We start from the raw sequence: 13,005 nt of genomic DNA, 5'->3' as shown, positions 1-13,005 counted from the left end.
AGATGCAGTAATAGTGAAGGTTTCCAAAAGCAGCACATGTTGTTTAGCACTTCTGGTTCAAATCAGATGATACTGAATTCAGAGCAAATCTGTAGCTCTCACTGAAGTTGCCGTGTCCTTTTCTTGTCTTTTCTACCCCCTCAGATATTTTCTCAATGATTTCCGACTCCAGTGGAGTGATGGTTTATGGCAGATACGACATGTTTCTGCGGGAGGTTCTCAAGCTGCCCACGGCTGTTTTCGAAGGGCCTTCCTTCGGTTACACTGAGCAGTCAGCAAAATCCTGTTTCTCGCAACAGGTAAATGAACAGTGAGCATCTTAGACACAGGATCCCAATCACACCTCTGAGCAGGCTGAGGCTTCCTTCCTTTCTTACATGTATGTCCATATTTGCCCAGGAAACATACGGCTGAGTGGAGGGGAGATCCACTTTGCTAATTTCTAGCATGTAGGCCAGGTCAATAGGAAGCTAGTCTCTATAGGTTCCCCCTATAAGCATGGAGGAGAGAAAGGCTTAGTCAAAAAGTGATTCAGTGCAGGATCTTATCTTACATGATCCTAAATGAGGAAGCCTGAGGAGACTAATGTCCTAATTTGAGCACCTAAATTGGATACATTTAGGTGATACAAATGCCCCAAGACATGCAGTCCTCCTCTGTGGTTAGTTGTTGTTGCTGCAAGCATATATGAGACTTCACCTTCTCCATACAAAACTCAATTCTCACCAAAAAATCAAACTATGTGTTTTTGAAGTGACACTGTACAGACACACAAAGTTCACAAGTGAGTAGAAAATTATCTTAAACCTTTATTGAAAATAGGAATCACTAGGTATTAGAAAATCTCTAGTCTCTTACAGATAACATCAATGAGCTAGGGTCAGGAAAGCAGTTAATTTATGCTGAATACAAAATTTTTCCACAACTTGCCAGACTCTGTAGGTGCAATGAATGCATATTGGCTGTATCTAATATCTAGCACTTCAAAAGATCTCATAATTGGGGCTGGGTGTCCACCTCTCCAATGGAGAAGGGGATCCCTCTGGCTCTTGACATACATCACACTGTATAATTCCATAAATGTGAGGTAAGGGAAGATGCTGAAACTGGGAAAATGTTAGAAATAAAGTGGTATTTTCCTTCTCTTTATCCTTCCATACACTAACTGAATACTGTTGAACAAATAAGTTGAACGGAGGAGGAATAATGTCATTTTCATGCAAAATTGAGTCTCATTTTTTATTTTCCCTCAGTTTCATCACTAATCAATAGGCATTCCAGTCAACTCAAAGGCATTTTTGAAATTAATTTATTGAATCATCTCCCAAATAATTTTAAATGGTAATGCTTGCATGTGTGAAACTAGTATTGTTTCACAGAGGGAGACTTAATGCAGCACCTCATCCTATGTTGAAGAATTTACATAGTGAAGTGATTTTTGGTAGTTTTGTGTTAAAATAATAAAAGAGAGCTTTGCATGGCAACAGGGCATTCAAGCTTTGCATGTTGGACAGGGTAATATTAAAGATGAAAAACACCATTTCTTTTCTTGAAAAAAAGTCATCAGGCCTCATTTTCTATCTAAGCAGCCATTAGAAAGAGCATTTTCATTGACATTGCATCGAAATGAGTGGACCAGATGTACTAAGGTACCTTAAGAAATAAAGTCTCCAAACAAGCATTAGATGGTTTAGTTCACAATCTCCATTTAAAGCTAACGAGAGTTAGGTCTCTGACTGATGTAGGTACACAGCAGATTTACAAAGCTGCTGTTTTGCATCTGTAGGCAGCCAAGTGCTCTTGTAAATCTAGTCTAACATTTCACTTAAATTCACTTTATGTAATCCTCATTACGTCTTAACAAGGGATGAACCAGAGTTTTGAAATGAGACTCAAAACAACATATCCCTATGACACTATGATAAGTGATATTTACAGTCTTAGTCACACTGAATCACAGAATCACTAAGGTTGGAAAGGACCTTCAAGATCATCAAGTCCAACCATTAATCCAGCGCCACCATGCCCACTAAACCATGTCCTGAAGCGCCACATCCACATGTTTTCTGAACACTTCCAGAGATGGTGACTCCACCACCTCCCTGGGCAGCCTGTTCCAATGCTTGACCACCCTCTTGGTAAAGAAATTTTTCCTAATATCCAATCTAAACTTGAGGCCATTTCCTCTCGTCCTATCGCTAGTTAGTTGGGAGAAGAGACCAACACCCTTGTCGCCACAACCCCCTTTCAGGTAGTTGTAGAGAGCCATGAGGTCTCCCCTGAGCCTCCTCTTCTCCAGACTGAACAGCCCTAGTTCCCTCAGCCGCTCCTCATAAGACTTGTGCTCCAGACCCCTCACCAGCTTCGTTGCCCTTCTCTGGACACGCTCCAGCACTTCAGCATCCTTCTTGTAGTGAAGGGCCCAAAACTGAACACAGGATTCAAGGTGCGACCTCACCAGTGCCGAGTACAGGGGCACAATCACTTCCCTACTCCTGCTGGCCACACTATTGCTGATACAGGCCAGGATGCTGTTGGCCGCCTTGGCCACCTGGGCACACTGCTGGCTCCTGTTCAGCCGGCTGTCAACCAGCACCCCCAGGTCCCTTGCCGCCAGGCAGCTCTCTCATATTGCACTTAACATTATCAGAATTTGGTACCTTCAGGTAAGTTTGGCACTTGCTCTGTTGTTCTCAGTATGGATCACTTTTGCTTACCAGAAGCCTTTCAGCCCTCTGATAGACAGATTCCTGAATTTCAGGGAAAGAAAAAATTCTGGGAATTATCTTCTGCTCATGATGTCAAAGCCATTTCATTTTGCATCTGAAAGGACTTTTCCTATTGCAGAAATGTTTTGTTATTCCGCATTGTACTGGGGAATTTTACTTCATCAAACTATGTATTTTCCTCTGTCTGTGAACCACTGCTAGATTGAATGGCTATTCAAAATAGAAACAACAGTGTTTCCTCATCAGCAAATTTATGGAGCAGAAATGCCAGAGCAAGTGACTTATTGTTTCAGAATATAAATCTGTGGCACAAAAAGGAGTTTTATCACCACTATAGGTAGGATTACTGTGATGTTATACTGTATTTGTATTAAAAAGTAGTGTTATTATTATAAAAAACCTTTTATTTCTCTTTTTTTATCCCAAACTAAAAAGATAGACACTAACTTCATTTTCTTAGCACTTGGCTAAGTGTTATTCCACAAACCTAGACTCCATCTGCATGTAGCGTATATTTAGAAAACAGCTTTCAGTTTCAACTTACCCAGCAGCTGAAAAAAAAAAAAAACTGCAGGAGGAAAATGTGCCTTTTAAAATGTATGGAAATTGCTCTGCTGGTGTCCTTTTAAGGGACACTGCTGTCTATAATCCGTAATAAAATCAGTGACCACCAGAGGAGTTCAGCCGTAAAGCTGTCAGTGAAGCTAAGTTGCTTTATTTGGTGCAAATCAACTTTTAAATTATAGCTGCGTTAAAAGCCTGTTCCATTGTGGAAGACCTGTTCTTGTCTCCCCATCTATTTGCTTGTTTAGACTGGTTGTGTGTTTGCTGCCAACTTATCTGCCTTCAAGAGTAGAGGGAAGACTTAAGGCTACTCAGCTCTGCAGTATGGGGCACTGGAGGACCCTTCTTTTCCGAGACTTAGTTCTGCCTTTTCTCCTCCTGTTCTCAGTTCTGCTGCAGACAGCACAGACATTTGTTGGTGGCATTGGTCAGCAAAGCCATGCCAGACATCCACAGCAGATCTCCAAAAGAAAGATCCTTTTCTGTGAGCTGATGGCCTTATAGCATAGGATGCCCATTCGGGAAGTGGTTATCCACCCTCCATAGCTGGGAAGATCATTCATACAACAAGCAGGTGGTAGCTGTTTGACTGGACTTTCATACTGCAGGTGTTGTGGGAAAATATAGTCTCTCAGTGAGATTTAGAGCTTGTATTCTGGCTATTTCTGTTCATTAGAGAATCAAGACCATTTTCACAGCTAGCCTGAAGTATTTTCTCTTCTTTTAGGGACAAATACCTTTATATGTTTCCCAATATCTTGCAATATTTCAGCCCTGAGACTGTTACAGAGTGAGATATTTTCAACTGATCACTCAGTTTATAAGAGAAATAATGATTTTCTTTACATCTGGTGGCAATTGTATATAAATGCAGCACAAACACTCCATTTGGAAATCTCAGCTCTTAAAAGCACTCCACAACACACGGAGATGATACATGTCACTGCATAGCTGCTGTTTTTCTTTCCTCATGGGATAACCACAGTTCTTTAGCAAGTTAAAGCAGTAGCTTATGCAATCAGATATGAAAATTTAGTGATCCCTTTGGATGTGGGGATCCTGCTTAAATATGTATGTCTATAAAATATATCTGCACACATTCTCAACAGGGCTCAGTATTGTTGCATCTTAATTTTACTTTAAAGGAAGGTTCAGTTGCTGATTTCTTAAGGACCCTCTGTCCTTGACCACTCAGTAGCTGTGTACTTTAATACACACTTGTGTAGCCAGTATACTAGGTAGGAAAGAGCAAGTATTTATGATGGAGGTATCTCAGGCTGAAATATCACCTCTAGGTCTGGAAAAAACAAATGAACTAAGATTTGTGCTGACTTTTTCCAGATGCCTAAGAAACTTAAAGCCCTAGATTGTATTTTTTAAATTGACAGGGATATTTTAGAGTTTAAACCTCTTTGAAAGATAAAGGGGCATAGGCCTTTAAGTGCTTACAGGTGTGGAGAGTTTAGGAACAGTTGCAGTCCCTGAGCATCTGCAAACATGTCATCCCAAAATCAGAGCTTACCCATAACCAGTTACCATCACTCAACAGACAAGCATAAGACAATTGCCTGTGATGGTTTGTCCTTACCCTCTATTTGTTTTGAATTTATATTCCCTTGTCATTATTTTCTTTAGTTTTCTTTGTTGGAGTACCACCAGTCATTCTCTGCCATGGCTTTTCATGTGAAAATTGGTAATACATAGTGATACCCTGCATGCAGTTGTACTCGTTATGGGGTACTCAAAACACATGAGAACATGAAGAGCTGAATGCCAACCTTATTCGCAAGGCATCTTCAGGCAATGACTTTATAAGAGAGTCTTGAAGTGAATGGGAGGTAGGTATCTCCAATTCAACCCAACCTTGTGAAAAGGACTGCTAGTCATCAGTGGTATACATTGTAACCACTAAAAATTGTCTGGAAAATCTTTGCTAGTATCACTTGTTCTTTTTAGTAAACCGGGGCTACAAGCAAAGAGTGTCTGAAACTTCTTTCCAAGTGTTTCCTTAAGGGCAAGATAAAATCATTTTGATATGTCTAATTACTGATTCTTTGTGCATGTTTGTTTGCTTATTTGAGCAGAAAAAAGTCACATTAAACACTTTCTTGGATACGCTCATGTCTGATCCTCCGCCACAGTGTCTAGTGTGGTTACCACTTCTGCATCGACTGGCAAATGTTGAAAATGGTAAGTAAGAGCTGCTGCCAAAAAAGAGTTACAAGAGTAAACTTTTTTGTGATGATTTTCTCACTCTGTAGATGGTTTTGCAGGAACTACTGTACTGGGTTCATTGATTAGATGTGCTATTTTTACAGTCACTGGTAAAATATTCAAAGAATCCAGTTGAACATTTGACCAGGAACATGGCTTAATTTTTGCTATGCTAAGGAAATTATCCTGATCATGTCCTCTCCTCCTGTGCTCTGGATAAGCAAAGAGTGATAGGACTTGATCCATTCGCACACTTACATTCGGTAAACTATCAAGGCCACAACTTTTATTAGCTATGACATATGGCAGCAGAGAAAGAGCAGCTTGGCTGTTTCCGTTCATGCAATATTCTTGGCAAGAGGTGTCCAGTGCAGTGCAAAATACCAGCCAAAAGATCCTTATGAAGGATCTCCTCTTAAGCCTACACTGCCAGAAAAAGTACTCTGAAAAGGAGCAAGGCAGTTCCAGATTTGTCCTTATCCTTTGCTTGTGTGGATGATGAGGATTTAACTATGAGATACCTCTTTCTCCTCAAGGGTTGTCTTTCACCAAAATGAGTAGATCACAGATTTTAAGACAGGAAGGAACCATGAGGAACAACTCCTTTGATTATTGCACAGTGCATGTTGCATGTCCCTGGACAGTAACATCTTCTTCAGCCTTCCAACTTCTTGAGAACTTAGGGAGAAGTTCGCAGACTCACAAATGTAGTCCTCCAGCCAAAGCCTTCACATACTGTTTCTGTAGAAGGTGCTGCCACACTGAAAGTGCAGGGGCAGCGTTAGAAAGCCTGTGCATCTCATCTCACTTGTGTGCACCACCAAATTGTAGCCCACGAACTGCACAGTTCCTTGTGTAGTTCTGGAAGAGTTCCCCAGCTCCAAAGCAGTCTGCTTCTGCTGTGCACAAGGACCGGCACTGCCAATATTAAATAGGGAAAAAAAGACAAGACAAGGAATGCCTTTTTACTGTCTTATTTAGCTGGGTGTGCTTGTTCCTAACGTAGAATTTCTTGCTATTGATCATCAGGAGGCAATGATGCTGACAGTCATTATTGCAATACTAAATCTGGAAAAAGGAAGATTTTTAAATGGGAGAGGTTTGTATGAAAGTGTTAAAACATTAATTTAGCAAGATAAATAGGTTATTTGTAAACAGTTTTCCAGCCCAATATTTCGCCTCAGAGGTTGTTGTGTAAGGGGCTTGTTGAATATTCCGGTGTTGTTGCTCCCTTGAAGGTTTACCTCTAGCATAACTGAAGGTTGGGACACTGTAGGGAAAAAGAAAGGGGGGAGCGGGCAGGAGGAAGAAAAGATCATACATACTTGTCATGTTGAGGAGTAAAAACATTTATACCATATTTCCAACACGAAAATGGGGCTGGAGGAAGGCTGGGGTGCTGGGGGGTGCAGCTACTTTTTGGTCATAAGAGGAGAAGGAGGCAGCTGTATGTGTTCTTGTACTAAATAAATCCCTCTTCCACTGAAAGGCATCAAGGAGGGTAAGGTGACCTTCCCAAGTCCTTCTTGGCTACAGAGCCGCCTATCTACCCCACTTCTCTCAAGCTCTTGTCATCCATCCCTGTCCCTCACCAGCTTCCCAGTTTCCCAGCCTAAGGCACTAACCCTTCCTGCTGCAAATTTCTGACAAGGAATTCAAACCTTGACACACTCAGCACTGATCCAAATCTTCCCAGACTGAACCTTACAACAGAAGAGCAGAAGGTGTCTGGGAAGAAGATGTTCAGTACCCCGTGGTGAATTGGGTACATGCTGTAGTGAGGAGAGAGGAACAGAAATAGCTCTATTGCCAGGAAGAGGCTTCAGAAGGCACCAGTCAAGTGGTGCCTTAGCGTGCTCAGTGACTTGAATCCTCGTTACTGTCTGCTTCCGAGTGGAACAGAGAAGAGGACCACATGGGTCCCTTCAATGGCCAGCTTTCCAAATCCAGGCATCCAACGCTAAGTGTTCAGCTCCGTATATAGGTACCTAAATGACGCCAGTTGTACAGATGTGACAGCAATAATTAAGAGACAACGACATGCCTAAGTACATTTTTGTGCTTCCAGTAATCAGACAGCTGAGTCTGACTCTTCCTCTGAGGCGCATCGTTTTATCTCCTCACAGCATGGTGAAACATTCAGCTTCTCCCAGTAACGCAGCTGAAGGGTGCTGTGGATTTTCCCACATACGAATTTCCTCTCTCACGTATTCTGTGGGACACTGAACACGTTTTTCGCTGCTGTGAGCAGGAGGTGCAGGCATCAGCTCAGAAGTGATGAAGGGTTTGGGGCCCAGCGTAGGAAGCGTTGCCCATGGCCGGGCAGCAGGTTGCTTGGGTGGCTACTCCAGTTTCTGCAAGTCAAAGCTGCAGGTGGCATCTGATGCAGCAGATGCTAGAAACAACGAAGAGATTCGCCCTTCAATTTGGGAATTTGTCCGTAAACTTGTGCTGGGGGTTTCTCTGCTTTGGTTTATGGCTTGGCGTTTCTTTCTCCCACACAGTCTTCCACCCCGTCGAGTGTTCCTACTGCCACAGCGAGAGCATGATGGGGTTTCGCTACCGCTGCCAGCAGTGTCACAATTACCAGCTCTGTCAGGACTGCTTCTGGAGGGGCCATGCCAGCGGTTCCCACAGCAACCAGCACCAAATGAAAGAGTACACGTCATGGGTAAGGGAAGGCTCGCGCCTCGCTGCAGACTGCTTTGCCCTCCGGAGAAGCCCCTGGCCGCAGCGCTGGGCAGCCGTCTGGCACAGGGAGGCCGGGAGCCGGGCCGCCGGGTCGGATCGGCAACCCCGTCGGGGAAGCTCCGGCCTTGGGAGCCGTGGGGAAAGCGCGGAGGTGGGAACGGTCTCTGTTCTGGGTGAGGACCCGGGGCGCCTGCGACGGTGCGTGCCGCGGGGAGGGCGGCGCAGGAGGGGCTGGCAGCAGGGCGCCAGGCGTGCGGCCACTGTGCCCATTCCCGCAGGGCTCGCGGTAAAATCGCCACTGGCTTGCTCTGTTTTGGCTACGTGTAAATGAAATGATGAATACCGAATGCTTGTTCATGAGTATTTTCAGTGGCTGCAGCATATGCGCAGCATTCGGGTTAGTCCTGGCACTGTAGATTTGAGCGTGGTCACAGGCTTAGATCCACATTAGTGTTTTCTGTAGTGAAAAAACACACTTCAGTCTTCCTGTTGTTAAACAAAATCATTCAATGCTTTTTCTAAGCTGAAAGAGAAGTATCAACAGCTATATTAACCTTCTCTGAAGGGCATCAGACCTGGGGGCTAAGCTCTCCACAGACTGGAGCAAAGCCTCAACAGAAGCCCTTGGTCACAGAGCATCCCCATCCTTAAGAGTTCAGATCCAGAGACCAGCAGAAAAACCCTAACTAATCTAAAATATTACAAAAGTATATTGTTATTTAAAAAAAGAAAATTATACATATAGCAATGACTCACGTTTGTACAGCACTTTATGTATATTTTTTAACAAACTTCTGAAGCTTAACACTTTTAAAATACTTGTTTTTCTGTTGATGGAGCAGGCAAGGGTTAAATTTGATGTGTTTTGCTCTGTATGCCAGTCACACAGCCCTGTGCTGCCTCCCAGCAGATCTGGGGATATAATTGTTTTTGTGGGTCCTAATTGCTGCTTGTTGCATAGACATGAATGGCATGAGTTTAGTCTCTGAATAGGAGAGTGCCCACTACCTAGCTCTGACTCCTTTCCTAATAGCAATTTGTGCTATAAAATCATTTTTTGGCATAGCCAGGGAGCTGTAATTATAGGTAGGAAGTAATTTGAAAACGTAAGATTTCTGCTCAGCGGAAGACAAAATGTGACTACATGCCTAGTGGTTGCAAATGTTTCCTTGTCAGAAAAAAATATTGTGCTTCAAGTTTGAAATTGCCTTTCTGTAGTGTTCATTAGCATTCATTCAGACCAGGTTAGCCTCCTCCATAATGCATCCATATCGAGCTCCACATGCAGATTAAAGGTGTTCATGGTCACAGTGGAACTCAACTGATCTGAATTCAGAGTGAAATCACACTTACAATGAAAGAGGAAAAGCCTGACTTTGCATATTTAGGTTGGAATTCTGTAATAGAAATATTTTACTGTTATCTCGACTACAGTCATAACTTGATGTGTGTGCACATATGTAATACAGCTCCTGTTCAAAAAAAGTTTTTAGATTTCAGCATGTAGAGCTGTGTTTTGGGGGGAGGAGACAGGGTAAGGATCACTACCCTTGTTTTACTGGCAGAGAAGCTGAATCACAGAGAGGTGAGTTGGGTTCCCTGAGAATCTGTCACTCACCCTACGTCTCTGAGTGCTTCCTTAGAAAAGTGCTCAGCTGCAAAGAGTGTCCAAACAAAACTAGAAAGCAGAAAAGATTGACTTTTTAATTTTTTTTTTTTTACTTGCTGATGGAATTATGGGGTTTCAGGGTTAGAAAAGCATGCTTCTTGGGCAGAGCCCATCTTTTGGTGACAGTGACAAGAACGTCAGCCTCTTCTGGAGCACTGTCACCACAATGGGGCAATTCCCACCACGTGTGTGTCTGAAATTTCCTGTTCCCCGGTGTGGCAGGGGCTGCAGCGGCCCCGGGAAGTGGAAGAGGCGCTTTAGAAGATCAGCTAAACAGTACAGGGTGCTGGAGCTGAGGAGGGAAATAATAGTGAGGAGAAAGGATATAGCAGCCTTGTGCGTGGCCCACAGCTAGGAAGGAAACAGTCCCCCCTACGGTGTATCTGTATGGACAGGCATACACAGATTTCTTCTGCTTGCACTCCCAAGCTGGTGAGGTATGAGCCAGCCCCGGTCCAGGTGACACTAACTTCGTGCTGTCCTTCATTCAATACTACCTGAGTGCAGCATTGCAAAGAAGCCATGGCAACTGCGTCTGTCCATATAGATATACCCCAGCAAGCCTACTTTAGAGGCCCCTGAAGGTAAACATGATCTTTCCTCCAAACTGAGCAGTCTTTGCCTACCAGATGCTCGGGGCGGGAGGGGGGCAAGGCGGTGTGTCAGTCGATAACTTTTGTAAGCCCATAGAGCTTCCTGTTGTTTTGTGCTTCCTATAGCAGAAACAGTTTGCACCTTACTTGTCCAGATTACCTCTACCTTCCTTGTTCCTCCCAGAAATCACCTGCTAAGAAGCTAACTAATGCGCTTAGCAAGTCTTTAAGCTGTGCTTCCAGCCGTGAACCTTTGCACCCAATGTTCCCTGACCAGCCTGAAAAACCTCTAAACCTGGCTCATATTGTGTAAGTATCAGTGTGCTGTAGAGAAAGTAAGCTTTGTTGTAGCTTACACTGAGTGTAGATACTATGGCTCTGAACAAAACGGGAGGCAGCTGTGGCATATCAAGCTCAATGCATCACAAGTGCAAATTTGCTGATAGGGATGTTTAGTATAAAAATGTTCTTCTGGTGTGACTTCACTGGAAAAGTCAGTGGCATATGTACCTATAATCAAATAGTGGGACACAATGTTGGCATGTCTCCATTCTCCTCAAGAGGTATCTGTGCAATTTCATAGAATTTCAGCACTTTGGGGTGTATTCATGCTGAGAACATTAGTTTTGTCATCTAGAGACTCTCAACTGCAGTGTATCACAGGTATGTCTTGACACAAGGCACCAGAGAAAAGTCAAATCCTACCAATTTTGTTGAAAACAGTGTCAGAGTTCTCGCTGACTTTAGTGGAGCTGTGGCTTCACCCAGCCTCGAAGACTAGCTACATGATTCTGCTTAAGAGTTGTGTCCTTAACTGCCAAGTCAATTGAAAAGGGTCTGTTATCTTTACATTTTGATATTTTGGGAAAGCAAAAATATTTTTTGATGTAGTAGTTTGTGTCACTACTTTTTCTCTGCAGGAATCAAGGAACTTAAGGCAAAGAGAAAACGTATTTGTACAGGGTGGGGAAATCATCACTTTGGAATTTTTTTTTTTCCTAAAGCATGTCCACTGTTCATAGTGGCAGTTGCTCAGATTTTCGCATTTATCCATTTTACCTTTGCTTCCTGGGTCCTTAAAAAAAAAAAAAAAAAGTTAAATTTTCCAGGAAAAGTCAAGACACTGGTTGGAAGAAAGTTACAAAGAAATTAACTTGGAAAAATTATTCCAGAGATACTGTCTTTAAAGTATTTCTCTTGTTCTGGTATTTGTCTTAAGATCTTTCTTAACCACCTTCCCAGGGGACCTGACAGAAGTATTTCAGGCAGCAGCCATTAAAATTGTATTTGCATGCAGCATAGCTGTGTTACTGCTAAAACTGTTCTGGTCTGTAATTATTATACATACTTACTTTTGTCAGTACTGAATGCTTGTATGTAGCATCTCTAAGGGCAGATGCATGCTGGCCGATGTGGGCTGTGTGACACCTGGAAAATTTATCAAACCTACCTAGTATTTTAGGGATAAATCATGCTAATGGTCCCCCTCATGTGGTTACAGCAGAACTTTTTCAAGGCATGAAAGATTGGTCTGCTCTTCAGACACGAGGTGCCTCCAACAGATGCATAGTGCCAAATCCCCATTACACTCGACTGTCAGTTAAAACCTGTGCACCTTTTTATGGAGGTGTAATGGGAGGATCTTGTTCTTTGGAAGAAATCATCTGGAGATGGGTCTGCTGAGCTGCCCCACAGCTGTGCGTGGTGTAAAAGCCTGGCTGTGCTGGCGAGTCAGTGAAAATTTCAGAGGGCGGATTTTGGCTGTCCTTAAGAGAAATGGAAAGAGACAGGGACCATGAAACTGAGAGAGAAGCCTCTGTTCCCTGTTGGCTAGAGGCCCTCGAAGGCCTGGGGGTATGTCAGAAGATAATGGGTAGTGAAAATTGGGCTACTGTGAATGGATTAAATGCATTTAGGCACGGCAAGGGGAAAGTACCATAATGGAGTGGGATCTGTTCCAAATCTTTGCTGTGAAATGAACACCTTCCCTTCTTCCTAACTATGCAGATATAATTGGATGTGAGAATGAACCACCATCTATTTTGTTTTATGATAGAGTTTCTCTTTATTCATAGATTGAAGGCAATGTAACTTGGCTATATATATATAGGCTCTAATAATACCTGAGTGAAAAACCTGTAAGTTGTGGAGGTAGCATGCTCTAGAGCATAATTCGCATAAATTAACTGAGGGGAAAGGTACGCTACAGTACCTCATTGAGAGTATCTTCTTGCTGATGTGATTTTTATTTTTAAACATAATGGAAGTTGAGAGAAACAGCTCTGGGCAGGAATCCAGGCAAAAAGGTTTTTATATGTGCATTTAATGGAAGAGTTTTGGCAACAAAACAGTATCCTTTTCTTAGCCTCTAGCTTAAACAGGGACAAGTAGTCTCTGCATTACTATACAGCCTTTCCTTTTCATCGTTCTTTCAACTTTGAGTGGTACCAGACAGAAAGACTGCATGGTTTTTCTGTTTTACTGCTGCCACACAAATTTTTCAATTAAGCAAGAAACACATCTAAGGCTCATCTAGAGAAGTAGT

The 13,005-nt window shown here is 42.9% G+C and overlaps 1 protein-coding gene across 11 annotated transcripts in view; it reads left to right on the top strand.

Moving 5' to 3' along the window:
- The window catches only part of DTNA (dystrobrevin alpha), a gene marked incomplete at its 5' end in the record, with an annotated part of 89,029 nt that overhangs the window by 38,242 nt on the left and 37,782 nt on the right, over positions 1-13,005 (top strand). For all 11 annotated transcript variants that reach the window (XM_082014513.1, XM_082014521.1, XM_082014519.1 and 8 more), the window contains 4 exons: positions 145-299; positions 5,378-5,483; positions 8,012-8,178; positions 10,645-10,769. In XM_082014513.1, coding sequence (XP_081870639.1) covers positions 145-299; positions 5,378-5,483; positions 8,012-8,178; positions 10,645-10,769 — 553 coding nt within the window. The remainder of the gene's footprint in view (positions 1-144; positions 300-5,377; positions 5,484-8,011; positions 8,179-10,644; positions 10,770-13,005) is intronic.

The sequence above is a fragment of the Phaethon aethereus genome (genome assembly GCF_964289735.1).
Source record: "Phaethon aethereus genome assembly, chromosome: 2".
In the NCBI taxonomy this organism is placed as follows: domain Eukaryota; kingdom Metazoa; phylum Chordata; class Aves; order Phaethontiformes; family Phaethontidae; genus Phaethon; species Phaethon aethereus.
This window is presented reverse-complemented; position numbering and strand designations above follow the sequence as displayed.